This window comes from Physella acuta, unplaced genomic scaffold, assembly GCF_028476545.2.
Source record: "Physella acuta isolate Inbredline_101_S28 unplaced genomic scaffold, ASM2847654v3 ptg000928l, whole genome shotgun sequence".
Taxonomy (NCBI): domain Eukaryota; kingdom Metazoa; phylum Mollusca; class Gastropoda; family Physidae; genus Physella; species Physella acuta.
Window position 1 is genome coordinate 131,054 of NW_026732445.1, and position 21,618 is coordinate 152,671.

Consider the following 21,618-nt stretch of genomic DNA (forward strand, 5'->3'; position numbering starts at 1 on the left):
AAGTCGGTGGAGGCCGTATTCCCACGTGACGATTCTTATGATTATCTCCTCCTTTCTCTCCCCCCCCCCCCTCCTCTTCCCCCTCCGTCTCAACGGTCGTACTTACGAAACCCAATTCGATTTTCTTCCGCTTCCCCTTCGGATCTGACGGCAAAATAATAGCAGCCTACAATTGTTTGTTTTCTATTCATTTACCTTTTTTTAACCTGTCTTCTTTTTCCTTACGGCTTAAAGTCAGATTGTAGGTCCACGTGAATTGCGTGTGTGGGGCTGCCCTAACAATGGTGTACTGGCGCGGGTTATGCGACATTCAATTGCTGTGTGGATCTTTAGCTAAATCGGGTTGGCAGTTGATGAAAATAGTATCAGGCTTTGAAAGGGATGCGTCTGGATGCGAGTCAATCTCTCTGTCGGCATACATAAATTGTTTTCAAATAGCTGGGATACTGGAAGCAATAGCGCTGTGCTGTGGTTTTCTATTTCATCTCGTAATAACTTGGCTCATCTAACAGAAGCCGTTAGCCGGGCAGCCAGAGGAAAGCAGGAAAAATATATCAGTAATAAGATGTAAATATCCCTGGTTCTAATTTCATTCGGAGACTACAATTATAAACATAGCCTACTGTGTCGGATTTCAGTGAGAGGAGTGGTTTCAGTTTGTGCATTCTTTATTCCATTTTAGTGCCGCCCTTTTTAGACGAAGAAAGCGTAGTTTAAGTTGTATATTATTTTATTTATTAAGTGTAAAGTTGTGAATCTACTTGCATTTTTTAATAAAGAAGTGTATCTTGACATGTAGAACTGTGCGATGGCTGCGTATTGTGACGGAATTCACTATTTAATGTGGTATACCTATATGGTGACAATTTAGAGAACTGATGGAGCAGCTTTATTGTAACAATATCACAAGCATGATTTTACAATGGCGTGTCTACGCCCAGGACACGAATGGACGGTTCCTTCTGTGAGGGAGTCGCATAGGTGGTGAGACTGACTCTTGTGACTGTCATTAGTACTGCTCTACAGTAGGTTACCCGTCCGCCACCTGGCAGAACACCATGTCAACATTCCATGAGGTCTAGAATGTTCTGGGAGATTCGCGAGAAAAGGAAGCCCAGCATAGTTTTGATGATGCTGTCGTGGCTTCATTTCCGCTACATGGGCCGTCCACAACACCGCAACACGAGGTCAGTCAGCTTCAAGAAGTACGTGGACCTGATTACCTACGACCGGGAGTACCTGGTCTCCTTCCTTGTAAGTCACCCGGCCATACATTCTTTAATGTTACATGTGTCATAAAACTTCAACTTTATTGCCTTTTTCTATTATTTTAAAGATAAAAACTAGTTTTAATATGTTTGCACGAGTGGCACGCACGTTTTGATATTCTTTTTTTTTTCTTTAAGCTGATCAAATATTTGTCTCTTTCACTTTTGCTAATGTGTATATAGGAAAGCATGCACGTCAATGCCACAACAATTATTTTCTTTACTGGATTTACTCACACAATGTTCTCTTCTTCTCCGTTCTTAGCGTTGTTGCTGTGCTCTTTCACATTGAGGCTCTGTGTCTTTTACTCAACCTCTTTATTCTCGGTGTGTTGTTTTACCCCATGTTTTCAATATTCAGATATCATTTTTTGTCTGGTATGGGTCTTCCATGTGTGGCTTCACGCTCCAAAGGTGGAAGAGATTTCCGATGACGCAAAACACGCTCGTTTTTGTTATAGTTTTGTTTGTGTGTGTTGGAGGAGGTTTGCATTGTAACTCTGATATTATTGGAAGGGGAAAGGTCTGCTAGAATGGCGTGACGTCATTTATGTACGAGCCCCCAAGTGCTATCCCCCGAAGTAGTTGTATTTATACACAAAAAAGAGGTGCCAAAGTTGTTTTATTTGCTCTGATAATAATTGTTTGTAGCGGATATTATTTGTGATGGTTGTTTAACGAATGTCCATGTCGTCACCCATCGTTTCTTTACATATCACAGCCAACAGAGAGAAAATGTCGGCCTGTCATAAATTGACTTTTTTCTCCATAAATATTCGTGCCGCATTCGATATTGCCACTCTTTTTGCAATAAAAAATGGACATTTCCCCCTCTCAACGAGTCGTTTTTATTTTGATCGATTCGATGCGTTTTAGAGCTGAAAAGTGTAATTTTGTCCGGCGTTTCTTCGACACTTCCTGCCAACACGAGAGCGACTAACGCTGCGAATATTAACTGCGGCGTTGCCTGACATAACAAACAAGGAGAATTAATTAACACTTGTTCGCCGTGACTAGCTTGCAACCCCTTTTTCGTTGCTGCTTTTTAGTAGAAGCTATTCAAGTACCTGATTGAGGGACGCTGTAATGGTTTAATTTAAATTCCTGTTGAAATCTTTCGACTTTTTATTGGTGCTAATTGAACCTTTTGAACACTAGTTTTGGACTCTGACATATTCTTCGTTTTCTTTTATCTCAGTCTTAACTATCTTAAATTGTTTGTAGACTGAGCTTAGCCAACAGTAGCTTTTTAAACACCAACACAACCCCCAACAACTAGTCCACTGACCCCAACAACTGACATACTAGTCGACTGACCCCAACAACTGACAAACTAGTCGACTGACCCCAACAACTGACAGACTAGTCCACTGACCCCAACAACTGACAGACTAGTCCACTGATCCCAACAACTGACAGACTAGTCCACTGACCCCAACAACTGACAGACTATCTCACTGATCCCAACAACATACAAACTAGTCCACTGACCCCAACAACATACAGACTAGTCGACTGACCCCAACAACTGACAGACTAGTCCACTGACCCCAACAACTGACAGACTAGTCCACTGACCCCAACAACTGACAGACTAGTCCACTGACCCCAACAACTGACAGACTAGTCCACTGACCCCAACAACTGACAGACTAGTCCACTGACCCCAACAACTGACAGACTAGTCCACTGAACCCAACAACTGACAGACTAGTCCACTGACCCCAACAACAGACAAGCCCACTGACCCCTACAGGATTACGTAAGTAGGCCACGGCTTTATCATGTAAATGACATGAACAGCCACCGTCTGCTGAGTCGTTAATACCACTAAGGGAGGTAAAAAACTGGCCATCTAGTGACGTTCTGTCGTACTTGTCAAGCTGAGTAAGACACGGACGTGTTGATCAATTGAAGCTTTTATTTATAGTCAAGTATTGATTTTTTAAACCTAGAAACAATATGCGGCCTCGGGCACACCATCCATCACATTCTATAAAACTTTTTTTTTTTAAATGAGAAAATAAGCTTTTGTTTTGTAATCAGCTAATAGTATTTTTTTTTCTGTGGGATAAGATACATAATAAATAAACTAGAAAGCAAATATAGAATGCTGGATAAAAATAATAAATAGTTTAGTCTTTCCAACGTGTAATCTTATTAATTATTCTCTTAAAAATGTAACCCAAAATAATAACTTAATTCTGTTGACTTTTTAAAATGGCATTGCCCGTACAGTGACACGACCTACGAAATTGGAGACAAACTAATGATGGATCTTCGCGTTCCTCAGGCACTGTGCCTCGTTCTGATTACGACCCGGTGTTGTCATGGAGACTTGACACTACACCGGCAGACGTCACCACCCGTTTCCGCTAGCGAGAAGATTTTGTGGCGTCGTGAAAGTTGAAATTCCGGCTCTCGTCTTTTCCCCTGGTCGTGCACACAATCTTAACGTTAATCACACACTCGCCAACTCTCGGTCTCTTAGTTAACGGCCTTAAAAATAATAGAATCGATCATTTTCAAATCCGAGATTTATTTTCTGAAATTTTCCTTTAGTTATCGTCGTGCTTGAAACCTTGGTTTGTTGTATAACTAGCGTTAAACTGGTAGCTGAACCCGACTAATGCGAGTTTTATCAGCTCTGTTACATAGATGTTCTAAATAAGCCTGCTTACTTTATTTTAATGTTTGTTTATGTCTTTTAAAAAACATGTCTTCCAAGAAACATACAATGCATTACTGTTATTATTATTGTATTCGAACAGTATGTTGTGTAAAAACTAGTTTAATTAATTAAGATGCTTCTAATTTATTTTGTTTCAATGTATAGTAGCCACACGAACACTGTATGACCTATGTATTCCGTGCTGCGTGGCTGTGTCTAATTTAGTCACCGTTTTCACCCTGTGGTACGTTTGACTTGAGTGATGCACGAACAAATGACCAATCTAGTCATAATGTCCCTGGCGGGGTTTTTATGGGATATTTACGTCTTCCTTCCCTCTCCATAACTCAACCCTTGAGATTCCCAAGCAGCTTACGCGCCCTGTAGAACAAAGCCCTGTGCTAGTTGAAATAATGAAGTCCTCAGAGGAAAGGGTCCTAATGTGTGGACCCCAACTGCTCTCAGATTATTCCCTCCCTGAAGAATTGTACGGGCGCTAACCCCGGGCCCGCCACACTTGCCATGTCAGATGGAGAAAATTAAAATGGCAGCGGGAAAATATTAGACCAGAAGAGATTGGACTTTGTTTGGCCATGTGTTGTGTTTCAGCCCGGTTAAATAAGCGCAGTCTCCTTGATGTGTGGTCGCGCGAGACAGTGGGATACTTGGGGAACAAAGTGGGATAGGGGGTACAAAGTGGGTCACTATTAGATAAGGGGTACAAAGTGGGTTACTGTGGGATAGAGGGTATAAAGTGGGGTACTGTGGGATACGGAATACAAAGAGGGATACTGTGATATAGGGCTATATAGTGGGATACGGCGGTACAAAGTGGGTTGCTGTGGGATAGGGGGTACAAAGTGGGATACTGTGAGATAGGGCTATATAAAGGGATACGGGGGTACAAAGTGGGTTGCTGTGGGATAGGGGGTACAAAGTGGGATACTGGGGTTACAAATTGGAGTACTGGGCGTACAAAGTGGTGTACAGAGAATACAAACAAAATATAAAGCGTACAATGTTCGATATTGAGTTAAAACATCTTGATCTAAAGGTACAAACTGGGATGTTGTGTGGAATTCAAAGGGTATAAAGTGCTGCTCTATTTGTAGTCTCTACTATTTCTAAAAATCATTAAATCTTAGATTTTAAATATCACACCAATGGCCTGGTTACAGTGAACAGTAAACACTCTGTATATTTACAAATGTCTAACCACGTAAGAGGCTGTAACCCCAGTTAAAGCGTTGATAACTCTTACAAGACTCTATGTACTATTTTTAGCATGACCCGACAGGTCAAAAAAGTGTTGAGCGTCCATAAATAGGGTAATCCCGTCTTGAGATCAAATCGTGAAGACCCACTTGAGAATATTCTGTTGCATTCGTCCTGGCTTTTTCCCCTCCAGGCCCGGGGTGTGAGCGAGAATGCATGAAACCTTATTTCTTTATACATTTTTTTATTTGATCAATTACGTTTCTATGTGGCCGTTGGCATACTTTAAAAAAGCGGCTTATGTATTTAAACCATCTTATATGATCGTTGCCTTGAAGTAAACGATGCTTAAACTGGTTGATTTAACACTTTCTCAAGTCTACCACTCCTATTTCTCTTTCAGAAATATTCCCCCCCCCCCTCCCCACCCTTTCCTTTTTAACTTCAACACCCTGATGCTGTCATTTTGGTGTGGGGCGGTGGGGTATGCTTATGTAAATACGCTTGGATTAGGTCTAGTTTTATAGTCTTAATTTAAAAGCGACAGCTGCCGATGTAAGGTGTCATACAGGGATTGCTTTTCCTTAAACAAAGTATCCAGTATTGGATTTATTGCAATCGATATGCAACCTGAATTGAACTGTGTCGAGCCTTTTTTTTTATTTTCGTACTGGAAAGATGGAAAATATAGAGGAGATTTTAAGTCCAATATGATAAAAATTGTCTGGTAAACATGTAATGCTATCATGGAAGTAGTCATCAACATGCATGAATCTAATGGTAGATATTAAACAGCATAATTACATAAGACAAATGTAATGCGAGATAGTTAAAAAATCTGATGGTCTATCCAGATGAAACACATGAGAGCATCATCTACCCGTGTGTCCACCCAAGTTCTGACCTGCGTGGAATTAGTTTGTTGTGATTCATAGTGTGGGTGCTTTCCTCCTCTGTCCGGAATACCTTATTCCATGTGAATCTCTTTGGTGTGCCTTCCAGCTGTTGGGTGATATCTAAAGGAATTTTTTACATTTCCCACCCCCCCCCCCCCTATTCAGCCCAACACATTTTTCAGAAATATATTTTTCCGTTTGTCAAAAGACATTGGTCTAAAAGCAAATTATTAATTTTTAAAAAATGTTTTTTTTTGTTATGCGATATTAGAGATTATCTAGGGATTTGTTTGACTTTTGAATCAGTTTGCTGACTATCAAATATCTTGCATATAAATTGCTGTTTAAACTTTATAAATTGGTTTTTGTATAATGCGTCTTTAATGCCCGTCATCTCATGTGTTGCTGGTCAGTTGGTCTTTAATGCCCGTCATCTCATGTGTTGTTGGTCAGTTGGTCTTTAATGACCGTCATCTCATGTGTTGTTGGTCAGTTGGTCTTTAATGCCCGTCATCTCATGTGTTGTTGGTCAGTTGGTCTTTAATGCCCGTCATCTCATGTGTTGCTGGTCAGTTGGTCTTTAATGCCCGTCATCTCATGTGTTGCTGGTCAGTTGGTCTTTAATGCCCGTCATCTCATGTGTTGCTGGTCAGTTGGTCTTTAATGCCCGTCATCTCATGTCTTGTTGGTCTTTAATGCCCGTCATCTCATGTGTTGCTGGTCAGTTGGTCTTTAATGCCCGTCATCTCATGTGTTGCTGGTCAGTTGGTCTTTAATGCCCGTCATCTCATGTGTTGTTGGTCAGTTGGTCTTTAATGCCCGTCATCTCAAATGTTGTTGGTCAGTTGGTCTTTAATGCCCGTCATCTCATGTGTTGTTGGTCAGTTGGTCTTTAATGCCCGTCATCTCATGTGTTGTTGGTCAGTTGGTATTTAATGCCCGTCATCTCATGTGTTGTTGGTCAGTTGGTCTTTAATGCCCGTCATCTCATGTGTTGTTGGTCAGTTGGTCTTTAATGCCCGTCATCTCATGTGTTGTTGGTCAACGTACAGAGTCTTTAATGCCCGTCATCTCATGCGTTGTTGGTCAGTTGGTCTTTAATGCCCGTCATCTCATGTGTTGTTGGTCAACGTACAGCGTCTTTAATGCCCCTCATCTCAAATGTTGTTGGTCAGTTGGTCTTTAATGCCCGTCATCTCATGTGGTGTTGGTCAGTTGGTCTTTAATGCCCATCATCTCATGTGTTGTTGGTCAGTTGGTCTTTAATGCCCGTCATCTCATGTCTTGTTGGTCAGTTGGTCTTTAATGCCCGTCATCTCATGTGTTGTTGGTCAGTTGGTATTTAATGCCCGTCATCTCATGTGTTGTTGGTCAGTTGGTCTTTAATGCCCGTCATCTCATGTGTTGTTGGTCAGTTGGTCTTTAATGCCCGTCATCTCATGTGTTGTTGGTCAACGTACAGAGTCTTTAATGCCCGTCATCTCATGCGTTGTTGGTCAACGTACAGCGTCTTTAATGCCCCTCATCTCAAATGTTGTTGGTCAGTTGGTCTTTAATGCCCGTCATCTCATGTGTTGTTGGTCAACGTACAGCGTCTTTAATGCCCCTCATCTCAAATGTTGTTGGTCAGTTGGTCTTTAATGCCCGTCATCTCATGTGGTGTTGGTCAGTTGGTCTTTAATGCCCGTCATCTCATGTGTTGTTGGTCAGTTGGTATTTAATGCCCGTCATCTCATGTGTTGTTGGTCAGTTGGTCTTTAATGCCCGTCATCTCATGTGTTGTTGGTCAGTTGGTCTTTAATGCCCGTCATCTCATGTGTTGTTGGTCAGTTGGTCTTTAATGCCCGTCATCTCATGTGTTGTTGGTCAGTTGGTATTTAATGCCCGTCATCTCATGTGTTGTTGGTCAGTTGGTCTTTAATGCCCGTCATCTCATGTGTTGTTGGTCAACGTACAGCGTCTTTAATGCCCCTCATCTCAAATGTTGTTGGTCAGTTGGTCTTTAATGCCCGTCATCTCATGTGTTGTTGGTCAGTTGGTCTTTAATGCCCGTCATCTCATGTGTTGTTGGTCAGTTGGTATTTAATGCCCGTCATCTCATGTGTTGTTGGTCAGTTGGTCTTTAATGCCCGTCATCTCATGTGGTGTTGGTCAGTTGGTCTTTAATGCCCGTCATCTCATGTGTTGTTGGTCAGTTGGTATTTAATGCCCGTCATCTCATGTGTTGTTGGTCAGTTGGTCTTTAATGCCCGTCATCTCATGTGTTGTTGGTCAGTTGGTATTTAATGCCCGTCATCTCATGTGTTGTTGGTCAGTTGGTCTTTAATGCCCGTCATCTCTTGTGTTGTTGGTCAACGTACAGGTGACATTAAAACAGCCCCGGCCCTTAACGACATAGTTATTGTACGCATCACACCATTTAAAACTATATAACGCTACACGTTTAGTCTGATTTAGACACTAAAACTGTTTTCTTACAGATTTGAACAATCAATTCGTTTCTGATTAGGTCTAACTTTTTATTGTAAACCGTAAGTTGATGCAAGGGGATGTAACTGATTCAAAGTCATGTGTAGTATGTTAATTATAGGATTGTTTCCTTTGTTTAGTTTTACGTTTACAAAACAAAAACCAAGTACACAAAACAATACCACGATTTATTTAAAGGTGGTTTTTTTTTAATATATAAATTGTAAACCCTTAAATTAAAGATTTGGTTTTACGTGATATTTTGGTCTCCTCGAGATCATTTCTCGAATTTATACCCGTACATATTTCTCTGGCAAGGTCTGTTTACTACTATTAAATCGAAGTGATCATTTATTAATTAAATTAACTGTTTATTGACAATCGTTAACCCCTCATTTAACCGCCTTTTTTATTATAACCTTAGTACTGTGAGTTTATCTATATCCCACCAGTCGTGTGGTGAACGGTCGCGCAACAGTTCCCCACCTCTACACACAATCCACGACCAGTCTATCCACCCCACCGCCCCAGACACGCATTGTCTAGCCGACCAATCAGCCGGCAATCAGGCGGTTTAACCACGCGAGCTTTACTGTACACTTATTTATTTATCTGGACCCTACACGACACATGGGTACAATTATTTATCTGGGACCTTCACGACACATGGGTACAATTATTTATCTGGGACCTTCACGACACATGGGTACAATTATTTATCTGGACCCTACATGACACATGCGTACAATTATTTATCTGGACCCTACATGACACATGCGTACAATTATCTGGACCCTACACGACACATGGGTACAATTATTTATCTGGGACCTTCACGACACATGGGTACAATTATTTATCTGGACCCTACATGACACACGGGTACAATTATTTATCTGGACCCTACACGACACATGGGTACAATTATTTATCTGGACCCTACATGACACATGCGTACAATTATTTATCTGGACCCTACATGACACATGCGTACAATTATCTGGACCCTACATGACACATGCGTACAATTATCTGGACCCTACATGACACATGCGTACAATTATTTATCTGGACCCTACATGACACATGCGTACAATTATTTATCTGGACCCTACATGACACATGCGTACAATTATTTATCTGGACCCTACATGACACATGCGTACAATTATTTATCTGGACCCTACATGACACATGCGTACAATTATCTGGACCCTACATGACACATGCGTACAATTATTTATCTGGGACCTTCACGACACATGGGTACAATTATCTGGACCCTACACGACACATGGGTACAATTATCTGGACCCTACACGACACATGGGTACAATTATTTATCTGGGACCTTCACGACACACGGGTACAATTATTTATCTGGGACTTTCACGACACACGGGTACAATTATTTATCTGGGACCTTCACGACACACGGGTACAATTATTTATCTGGACCCTACACGACACATGGGTACAATTATTTATCTGGACCCTACACGACACATGCGTACAATTATTTATCTGGACCCTACATGACACATGCGTACAATTATTTATCTGGACCCTACATGACACATGGGTACAATTATCTGGACCCTACACGACACATGGGTACAATTATCTGGACCCTACACGACACATGCGTACAATTATTTATCTGGACCCTACATGACACATGCGTACAATTATTTATCTGGACCCTACATGACACATGGGTACAATTATTTATCCGGACCCTACATGACACATGGGTACAATTATCTGGACCCTACACGACACATGGGTACAATTATTTATCTGGACCCTACATGACACATTGGTACAATTATCTGGACCCTACATGACACATGGGTACAATTATCTGGACCCTACACGACACATGGGTACAATTATCTGGACCCTACATGACACATGGGTACAATTATCTGGACCCTACACGACACATGGGTACAATTATTTATCTGGACCCTACACGACACATGGGTACAATTATTTATCTGGACCCTACATGACACATGCGTACAATTATCTGGACCCTACACGACACATGGGTACAATTATTTATCTGGACCCTACATGACACATGGGTACAATTATCTGGACCCTACATGACACATGGGTACAATTATCTGGACCCTACATGACACATGCGTACAATTATCTGGACCCTACACCAGTGGCGGAACTACAAAAAACGGGCCACCCCGCAAAAAAAAAATTCTGGGCCCCCCCTATATATATATATATATATATATATATATATATATATATATATATATATATATATATATATATATATATATATATATATATATATATATATATATATATATATAATATAATATAAACATTGGATACTCGTTTCTGGCCTAATCAGGTTTTGAGTAAAATGTTTTTTTTTCTCAATTTAAACAAAATACAACATGTCTTGTGTGTGAGTGCTTTAGTGTGTTTTGAGTTATACATTTTTTAAAGTTAGACTCTAGAACTAGTTTTTATTTCTAGAACTATTCAATATGTTTGTTGTAATACTGGCTGCCCATGAGTATTTAGCCGGTCAAAGGAATATAAAACGTGAAGGCTTTGTATGTGTAATGGTTTCTCGTGTTATGTTTATTTTTTCTTTCATTTGTATTTATATTATTTGTTTTAAATATATTTCCTTCTTATGCTATCTCATTCTTTAGTATGTATGTTTTTAAAAATAATAATGAAGAGAAGTAATTGCTTTTTAGTTTGTTTAGTACAAATATATTAAAAGGAGCTAATGAGCATCCCTATTTAACTAGTTAGAAAAGGGAAATAAGTCATGGAAGTGTTTTGAACGTTTGCCTACCTTACACACTACATCTCAGGCAAATATTTTTTTTTACGCAACATCATGTGTTAGCTATTGTATAACATCACTACTGTAGTATATATGTTTGTTATTTACACAAGCTTTTACCGTCAAGTCAAAAATGCAAGAAAGTTATTTTTTTAACTATAAAAAATGTATTATGGTCGGCAATGGGCCCCTAAATGGCGTGGGCCCCCCCGCATTGCGGGGTCTGGCGGCACTGTAGTTCCGCCCCTGCCCTACACGACACATGGGTACAATTATTTATCTGGACCCTACATGACACATGGGTACAATTATCTGGACCCTACACGACACATGGGTACAATTATTTTTCTGGACCCCACACCACACACGGGTACACTTATTTAACACGACACACGGGTACAATTATTTATCTGGACCCTACACAACACACCGGTACAATTATTTATCTGGACCCTACACGACACATGAGTACAATTATTTATTTGGGACCTTCACGGCACACTAGTATAGTGTCACGTGTCTGGCTTCAACACGACACACTGTTACAATTATTTATAGAAGGGCATTTATTGTCATTCCTACCCCTTATGTGCGACACGCTTCATGCGTAAGACCCAATACCTCCGTTATTATAATAACTATCAAGGTAGTTGGTGGTGTAGTGGGGGTAGGGGTTGTAGAGCTAAACTGCTGTGTCATGTTGCTGCCACTTGTTCTAACATTGACATCTTGTTTCACCTTACAGCCTGACGGATCTGAAGCTGCAGATTCCGAATATGTAAGTATCGCCATACTCGTTGCATGTTGTCTTTTTTTCTATTTGAATTTTTCCTCCTTACATTTTTAGAATGCTCTTGTAATTGGCTTTTGCACTCTGTTATTGTGGTAAACATATTTATACAAACTTATTGACATGTTTCATTTTCACATCTCTGTAATCTTTTTATTACACGGAAGACATGAATAAAATGTCTATAAAACCTTGTCCCCCACCATTAATATTTGACCATAGCGCCTTAAGAGATAAATATATCTGTGGCCTCACGTTTTATGCGCAATTTTTTTTTTTCATTATTTTCAACGTGACTTGTGCACTTCAAATGGATTCTTTACAACTGCTAATAGATAAAATGGGCACACTGCCTCCCTAGCTGATGTAAGATTTTTAAGCCGTGCATTTTTAAAGTGGATTGCATTATTAAGCAAGTTTTTTTTTTTTTTAATCTTTATGGCCGTGGAAGAAAATTTGAAAACTCCCTAGGGACTTGCCAATTTAAGTTTCCCCCAACTTGGTGCCGCCAACGATATTTTTCAAGCCTTCCTAATGAAATGATTGTCTTCCAAAGCGGCCTAACTGCTTGCATTGCACCCTGGGTTTTTTTTTCTACTGTAAAAACTGAACGATGGAAGCTGTACATGCTAATAAAATTATTCAGACATTGCTTAATCGTTGTGAGAAACGTTTTAAACATAAATAATTGAACACTCTTTTGGACGGGGTTTTTACAGGGGAGGGGGGGGGGGGTAATGACAACACTTATCTGGCTCATTCATTGGACCCTGCTCTAAAGAAGACATTAGTGGCCCAGGTTAATGAACTGCTGTTTCCTTTAATTGTATGGGGTGTGGGACTACATGTAAAAACTACGTAGGTTGTGAGGGACGTTTTTCTCAGAAGTTAATAAATGCCGGTGTTTGTTGTGTTGTTGTGTTTTTTTTAACAACTATAAACTTAAGTCTCTAGATAAACTGTTGTAATTATAATTATGTATAACATTAATAATCATTAGTATGTACCTCCCATACTCGATAAACTTGAATATTTTAAAATTTCACAATTTTTTTGTAAAGCTATCAACCTTGTTATGTTGCAATCTTTACTAAATCTTACCCTTATTAAACACCCGACCTAATAATAAGGCGATTTAAACTTAATACACTACCTTCTTTATTAGACCGCCATCCATCTTAAGCTACCGTCATTATTAAACAACCATCATTAATCAACTTGTGTCTAATTAGTCAACCATCCTTATGTTTCAGGCCAACGGCAGCGGCGAGTGGGAATATGAAGAGATTCCTCTCGATAGGGTAAGTCTGCCTGTAGTCTCTATCTGTGGTGTCTGATAGCATCATAAAGATGGTGTAAATAGGCTTTAATTAACGACAGCGGCGAGTGGGAATATGAAGAGATTCCTCTCGATAGGGTAAGTCTGCCTGTAGTCTCTATCTGTGGTGTCTGATAGCATCATAAAGATGGTGTAAATAGGCTTTAATTAACGACAGCGGCGAGTGGGAATATGAAGAGATTCCTCTCGATAGGGTAAGTCTGCCTGTAGTCTCTATCTGTGGTGTCTGATAGCATCATAAAGATGGTGTAAATAGGCTTTAATTAACGACAGGCGAGTGGGAATATGAAGAGATTCCTCTCGATAGGGTAAGTCTGCCTGTAGTCTCAACCAATCTGTGTTGTCTGATAGCATCATAAAGATGGTGTAAATAGGCTTTAATTAACGACAGCGGCCAGTGGGAATATGAAGAGATTCCTCTCGATAGGGTAAGTCTGCCTGTAGTCTCAACCAACCTGTGTTGTCTGATAGCATCATAAAGATGGTGTAAATAGGCTTTAATTAACGACAGCCCGATGTTGGCAGCAGTGTGCTAGCCGACACTCAGATGCCAGGTGTAGCTAGAAGTACATGTTTGCTCTGTGTGTTTCGTTTTTCAAGACTTGGCACCGCTAGCACAGTGGGGTGGGGAGGTGTGTAGGTCTGGGAGCCCCGTTATAGTATATTTTTTTTCAACATGGTTGGCTCACGTGCTGCTTACACGTTGGTATGCGCTCTGAGTGATGTGCTCACCCTGCAATATTCGCTCGAGTGCATGTTCAGTCTGTGCGTTGGGTTAGCGAGTTTTGGGTTTTACACGTGAAGGCTATATGTGGCTTTGCTGAAACCAGTACTTGCAAGGTGAGTGTAGGATTTGACCATTGCGTGTGTTATTGCAAACTTGACAAAGCCATGCGATAGTGTAAAATTTTGCCAGTGCAAGTATCAGTGCTAGATTTGTCCATCCTTGTGATGTCCATATGATGTTAGTGCTAGATTTGACCTGTCCATATGATGTTAGTGCTAGATTTGACCTGTCCATATGATGTTAGTGCTAGATTTGACCTGTCCATATGATGTTAGTGCTAGATTTGACCTGTCCATATGATGTTAGTGCTAGATTTGACCTGTCCATATGATGTTAGTGCTAGATTTGACCTGTCCATATGATGTTAGTGGTAGATTTGACCTGTCCATATGATGTTAGTGCTAAACTTGACCAGTCCATGTTATGTTAGTGCTAGATTTGACCAGTTCAAATGTTAGATCAATATTTGACCAGTCCATGTGATGTTAGTGCTAGATTTGACCCATACATTTAAGTGCAAGGCAGATGCTGCATGAAAGTGGACAACACGTGACTATTACTGAAGTTGCTCAGCGACAGTATTGATCAGTGGATGTAGACTGTAACGAACGGGCCGCTATTGTACAACACAAATTGAAAGTGGTGTGGCAGTAACTCAAGCCCACATTAAAACACATGTACACTGTAACGACGGGGGACGCTATTGTACAACACAAATTGAAAGTGGTGTGGCAGTAACTCTAGCCCACATTAAAACACATGTACACTGTAACGAACGGGCCGCTATTGTACAACACAAATTGAAAGTGGTGTGGCAGTAACTCTCGCCTACATTAAAACATGCAGACTGTAACGACGGGGACGCTATTGTGCAAGAACACAAATTGAAATAGCCATCACGATGCGTGTGGGGGGTGGGGTAGCTTTAGGCCAGGAGGATGGTGAGGGATCCAACAGAGCATCGTCCCCCTTGTTTTGTCAGGCCTCCATGTATATTGTACATTGATTAACGTCTCGGACATTTTATTATTCCTCTATGGACAATTTATTTTACCCAAGCTTATGTTTAAAAAGTAAAATAAATTGAGATTTTTTATTTTATTATTGTATCGTGTCTTTGGTTTTTGTTTTGTTTTGTTAGTTAAATATCTCGCCTGACAGGAAATGTGTTAAACTAACTTAAACTGGTCTACTTTGTTTATGTTTTGAATACGTGTGCACAAAAGTGGTGAAACTAAATCGTATTGTCTGTCCGTTGTGTGTTTGGTTGTGATACAATTAGCTACACAAATGTTAGTGCCCATGATAGATGTAAAGTGGTGCTACCAATATTGTGGACAGGGTAACTCCGGTCTGGGATTCAGCATTGCTGGAGGCAGCGACAACCCACACGTCGGAGACGACCCCAGCATCTACATCACCAAACTCATTCCAGGTGGCGCAGCGGCTGACGACGGAAGACTCAGGTATGTCTTGTCTGTCTTGTAGATCATTGTTTTTCGAACATTGCATTACCGTTGGTCATTTTAGATGTATGTCTTGCTTGCACAACGACTACCGGCCCATGTATGTTTAGAATCTGTCGTAGCTGTCAATTAAATATCTGGTTTTTAGCCTCCCTTACCTTAATGATGTACAGTCTTACTCACCCCTCGAACAAGAAGATGTCATAGCTAGCTTTTGAGGTGTTTTTTTTTTAATATATGATAGCTATAAACTCAGTGTGGGAAGCTATTAGATTTTGCTGCAGACCAGATCTCATTCATCTGATGATTACAGTTCACATTTCCTTAGCCCTGGCATAAAACCCGACTAGCGGCCATTAACCCCTATTAGCCCTGGCCTAAAACCCGACTAGCGGCCATCAACCCCTATCAGCCCTGGCCTAAAACCCGACTAGTGGCCATCAACCCCTATTAGCCCTGGCCTAAAACCCGACTAGCGGCCATCAACCCCTATTAGCCCTGGCCTAAAACCCGACTAGCGGCCATCAACACTTTGTACCCAGCCAACATCACCCAGTAAGTGCTGGTTGTAAAATTTTAGCCATTTTTTTTTAAACTACGGTCTCACGGGATTTGCTTGGCAGAGTAAAAAAAAATGTCTGGTTATGATGCCAAGAGAAAATATGCCACGCGAATGGTAAGAGCAAGTTAAAAACGTAAGAGGCTGTCTGGAGCACAATAGGCCGTGAAGTGTGAGCCTGTAGTGACAATAGAGATAACTTTTTCAAGTGTGTTAGGTACTAAAGGTTCAAGTGGGTTTCCGTGTTTTAATAGCGTACGACATAATTGCCTTGCTCTGCAACTTCAAAATGACGAGTGTCTTAATGGGGCAAGCAATAACAGACGGTTTAGTCAAGTGCTTGTCTCCATCTCTGTCCTAATGATCGGCTTTGTGGACATAAATAATTAACTAGACAACCTTGTACGGTTGGAAGGGGATGCTGCGGGTAGTAGACTCAGATGGTGGGGTAGGAACGTGTAGCTAGTGGCGGGAATTGTATGTAGTCAGTTGGCACGGAACCTCTCAGCTGAATGGAGGCTGCTGGTACCGCGAGAGCCCCGTGTCGCACGATTTGTCGCTAGACTAAACCTCGTAGTGTTGTCAGCCGTTTTTAGCCTCCCTTACCTTAATGATGTACAGTCTTACTCACCCCTCGAACACGCTCAACTGGTGTTGGACGCACAACCTTCCCCCACGCACGTCTTCCCTCCAAGGGAAATAACCATTCAGGCAGCCCTCAGACCCTTTAGGTGTTGTACCAGTTGTCTCCCTGCCATCCCCCTTGCACCACGGCGGCGGCTATTTTACTTTCTTGTTCTGTTTATTGGATTTAAAAACGATCAAGTGCATAAGAAAGGGGGGAGAGGGTGAAAGCGATTATACATATGAAAGAACACACCCTGGGCGGGGAAAGGCTGGGTGAAGTGAGGGAAATTAGTGAAACTTAATTATGAAATTGTGAGTGTAACTGCTTCAGCCGGCCTGTACAGCCTAGAGAAGATTGAATTTCCAAGAAGGAAAGAGAGAGGGAGGGAGTGTGAGAGAGAGAAAGATGGGCTAATGAGAATGGGAAAATGGCAAAGCGCAGTCTGTTCAATTAGATGTGGGCTCACTGCTGTACGGAGTCTAGTGGGAGTTGGGCCGTATATGATCAATCTGGCTTAGACACAGTCTACGTCACTTGCTTTTTCTTGTACTGTATTCTTCTCATCAACTGGACACACTTGGTACGGCTAATTTGTTGTGGTTGGATCGATGGAAGAGATTATGCTTTTTCCTGACCAATTAATAATGAAAAGACAACTCACGATTTTCACTATGGATAGCCTTGGTGGTGACAGTTGAAATCATTCCAACGTCTGCCAGTTATAAAGTGGTATTTTTTTTAGTTGTGTTCCATTAGCTGTCAGCACTTTGATGTGAGGAATTAAATTCTATTCTAACTGGCTGGTGATGGAATCCCCTTTGTTTTCCTAGCTGGTGTAGTTTAGTTGTGTGTTAACCTTCTGGACACAGCCTTTCTAATCATGTTTCCTATTTACTATGAAGTTCGTATCACCAGGTAATTAGTTGATTGCTCTGTGTTATTTTGTCTGGTCATATCTTAGCCTACAGCTCAATAAGGATTTGTGTTGGGGTGGGGTGGCTAGGTTATCAGTATTTTTTAACATGTTAAGTTTTAAATCCATTTAAGCTTATTTTTAAATAGATAATTGGGCTATATATGGCCACATTAGTATTTAATTTTAGTTTAGAGACTATAAATTAATTGAAAAGGTTACTTATAGTTACTTTACACCTTAACCCATTTAAAGTTTATACCCATACAATAACCTTAATCCTTGGTTGTTGTGTTGTTATTTCTGTGAGTATTGTTCATTAGATCTAGACTTTCAAAAGAGACTAAAGTAATCTTTAAAAATTCTTTGTGTTAAACCTAGGGCTATTTTCTTTTCCTCTTTAAGAGTTTTGTTGTATTTTGTAAACATGATAATTTGTATTTGAAATCAAATATTTGTACTTTGTACTTATTCATGTATAACTCTGAATTATAAAGTCTGCTTTAAATTTAATAAAATAGTTATCATTTTTAAAGGTTTATTGAGTCCAGACTGAGTCATTAAAACCAGCTAAATTAGGTTTTTCCTTGAGGGCTTAGAGAGTGATGTATGAATCTGTCCCTCCCCTCCTGGCATGGGAGCATTATACTCAAAACATCTGGTCTTGGATGGTTTTAGCTTATTGATTTTAATATCAACACCACATTTTATTTTATCAACTTGAATAGTTTTACTTTTCCTTTAGAACTGTTCAGCGTTTAACAAAGTAGTTGAAATGTGTGTATAGGCGTATATATGTTTATTGCAAATCTGTAAATGGCTAGTTCATGAACGTCAAAGCCATAAACGGCATATAGCCCTAAAACAAATGTAAACAACAATAAGTTATATTTCTGAATACACAGTCATGTGTAGGCTATGTAAATGCAACCAATTCTACTGAAATAACAACCAGTTCTTATAAAAAACTTATTTTTTTAAATTAAAAAAAAAATTAATATTTTATAACCAGAAACTGATTTGTGATAGTCAGTGTATAACTGTTATTTTATCACATCCTACTAAATGTGATACTGTATGTAAACACAATATAAATATATAATTCTATCTGTTATTGTTGTATCCCACCAGACTGAATGATGTCATAGTGCGTGTTAACAACGTGGATGTCAGCAACACAACACATGCTGCTGCTGTTGATGCTCTCAAACAGGCTGGCAGGAAAGTTGTTTTGGTAAGTGTTGTAAGGATGGTTTTCTTTTGTAGAATAGTCTATTACAAGAGTATTGAGAAGTGTTTTTATATCTGAAACAGGAGGAAAGTAGCTTTGGTATTTTACATTTGAAAACTTGTTTAAAAAAGGATAATTTGTTTCATTTTTGCAAAAATATAAATTTAATTTTTTTTTTAATTCTTAGTTTGATGATTTTCATTAGTTATTTTCTCTCAAGCTGAACAATCAAAACCCGCTTGCATCCCAGGAACAAACAAAAACCCCTCACATCCCAGGAACAAACAAAAACCCCTCAAATCCCTGGAACAAACAAAAACCCCTCACATCCCTGGAACAAACAAAAACCCCTCACATCCCAGGAACAAACAAAAACCCCTCAAATCCCTGGAACAAACAAAAACCCCTCACATCCCTGGAACAAACAAAAACCCCTCACATCCCTGGAACAAACAAAAACCCCTCACATCCCTGGAACAAACAAAAACCCCTCACATCCCAGGAACAAACAAAAACCCCTCACATCCCAGGAACAAACAAAAACCCCTCACATCCCAGGAACAAACAAAAACCCCTCACATCCCAGGAAAAAAACAAAAACCCCTCACATCCCTAAAAACACCATCACATCTCCAAAAAAAAATACCTCACAACACAGGGACAAACTAAACCCCCTAACCTCCCAAAAACAAACAAACCTTCTCACATCCCAGGAACAAACAAAAAAAACCTCACATCCCTAAAACAAACAAAATACCCTCACATCCCTAAAACAAACAATAAAATACTTAAAAAAAACTTTTTAAAAAACCACGTTTTTCTTGTGGACTAAAAAGTAGAAAATAACTATTTACATACATTTGATGACAAAAAACGTGGGTACGTTCACCATCAAATTTCCCGACCCATCTGCCCGACCCACGTTTTTTGTCATCAAATGTATGTAAATAGTTATTTTCTACTTTTTAGTCCACAAGAAAAACGTGGTTTTTTAAAAAGTTTTTTTTAAGTATTTTATTTTCTCCTTTTTAGTCCGTTGCTACACATGAAAAACGTGGTTTTTAAAAAGTGTTTATAAATACACGGACTAAAAATCTTGAGCGACCAGGATTCGAACCTGGGTTGTCGCGGCCACAACGCGAAGTACTAACAACTATACGATCACGGCCAGCGCGCTCACATCGATTGGGGCCGAAGTAACTGTGTCATTAGGACTCCAGTCTTGTCGGTATCTTTAGAAATCATGTCCTCAATTTTATGGTCCTTGGGGCGTAATTAAATTAAGCTAATTACGGTCACTAATTGCTAGTTTTTATGATTGCATCTGAAATTGTTAGGCGAAAGTAGCATGCATGCCAAATTTCAGGTCTCTAGAGCAATCAGAAGTGGGCTAATTTTCGATGTCAATTTTAACAACAAACATCCAAACAACCAAACAAACAAACGCGAAGCTGAGTTAAGAAAAACGTTTTAAAATACCCTCACATCCCTAAAACAAACAAAATACCCTCACATCTCTAAAACAAACAAAATACCCTCACATCCCTACAAACAAAATACCCTCACATCTCAAAAACAAACAAAATATCCTCATGTCACAAAAAAAAAACAACCCAAAAACCCCTCACATCTCAGAGACAAAACCAAAAACCCCTCACATCTCAGAGACAAAAACAACCCTCCAGGAATAAAAAAAAAATCCTCACAACCCAGAAACAAACGAAACCCCCTCACATCCCAGGCTTGTTAAATGTATTGATTTTTTCCTAGCTGAAAGTAAAATTAACAGTAGACAATTGAGTGTTATAAAATAGAAATGTTTTTAAAATACACTAATGTATGTGTATCTCTTACGTAGTTATGTTTTAAATAATAGAAAGTAGTAATTTTAAAATCTTTGTTTTGGTTTAAATTTTGGTCTGGTTTTTTAAAATATAGATTGTTTAAATAGAATCACTAATAAGGATTAAGGATTTAAATAATAGATGGTTTTAACAGAATCTCTAATAAGCACATTTATTATAAGCCTAGTTTTCAAGAATTTAACTTTTTTTTATGTATGGGGTTTTTCTTCATTGGTCCCCTACAGTATGTTAATGAACTAGAAAACTATTATGTTTTAAATGCCTCTTCTGATTTTTGTTGCACTGAGGACTGGGTTAAATTTTGTCTGCTTGTTTGTTGATTAGAGGAATAAGTAAAACCTTTTATCAACCTTTCAGTATGTAAAACGTACTAAACAGCCAGCTGAGAACATCATGGAGATAGAGCTAATCAAAGGAAACAAAGGTGAGAAACATTGGAGCTCAAATTTATGCATTGTCTATTTATTTTATATTTTTTATTTGGTGGGGGGGGGGGGGCGATTCTCTGAAGAGTAAAAAAAAATAATACAGTTAAAATTCTTTAATTACAGTCCAACACATTTAAGAAATCTAAAAGTCGGTTTCTTATGAGAGGTTAATCTAAATAATACTTAGCTAATCTATGTGATCAGAAGTAGTGTGAGTATAAAATTATGTAACCTCTTCTAGCTTTTTCTCAAATTGTAATTTA

At 39.6% G+C, this 21,618-nt stretch overlaps 1 protein-coding gene across 6 annotated transcripts in view; it reads left to right on the forward strand.

Annotated features, from left to right (window-relative positions):
* LOC131953516 (disks large homolog 1) overlaps window positions 1-21,618 on the forward strand; it is a 107,954-nt gene that overhangs the window by 61,941 nt on the left and 24,395 nt on the right. For 5 of the 6 annotated variants that reach the window (XM_059316714.1, XM_059316716.1, XM_059316715.1 and 2 more), the window contains 5 exons: window positions 12,095-12,127; window positions 13,393-13,440; window positions 15,607-15,731; window positions 18,963-19,065; window positions 21,285-21,351. In XM_059316714.1, the coding sequence (XP_059172697.1) occupies window positions 12,095-12,127; window positions 13,393-13,440; window positions 15,607-15,731; window positions 18,963-19,065; window positions 21,285-21,351 (376 nt within the window). Of the gene's footprint in view, window positions 1-979; window positions 1,255-12,094; window positions 12,128-13,392; window positions 13,441-15,606; window positions 15,732-18,962; window positions 19,066-21,284; window positions 21,352-21,618 lie in introns of those variants that run through there. The other variant, XM_059316718.1, reaches the window with a different exon arrangement.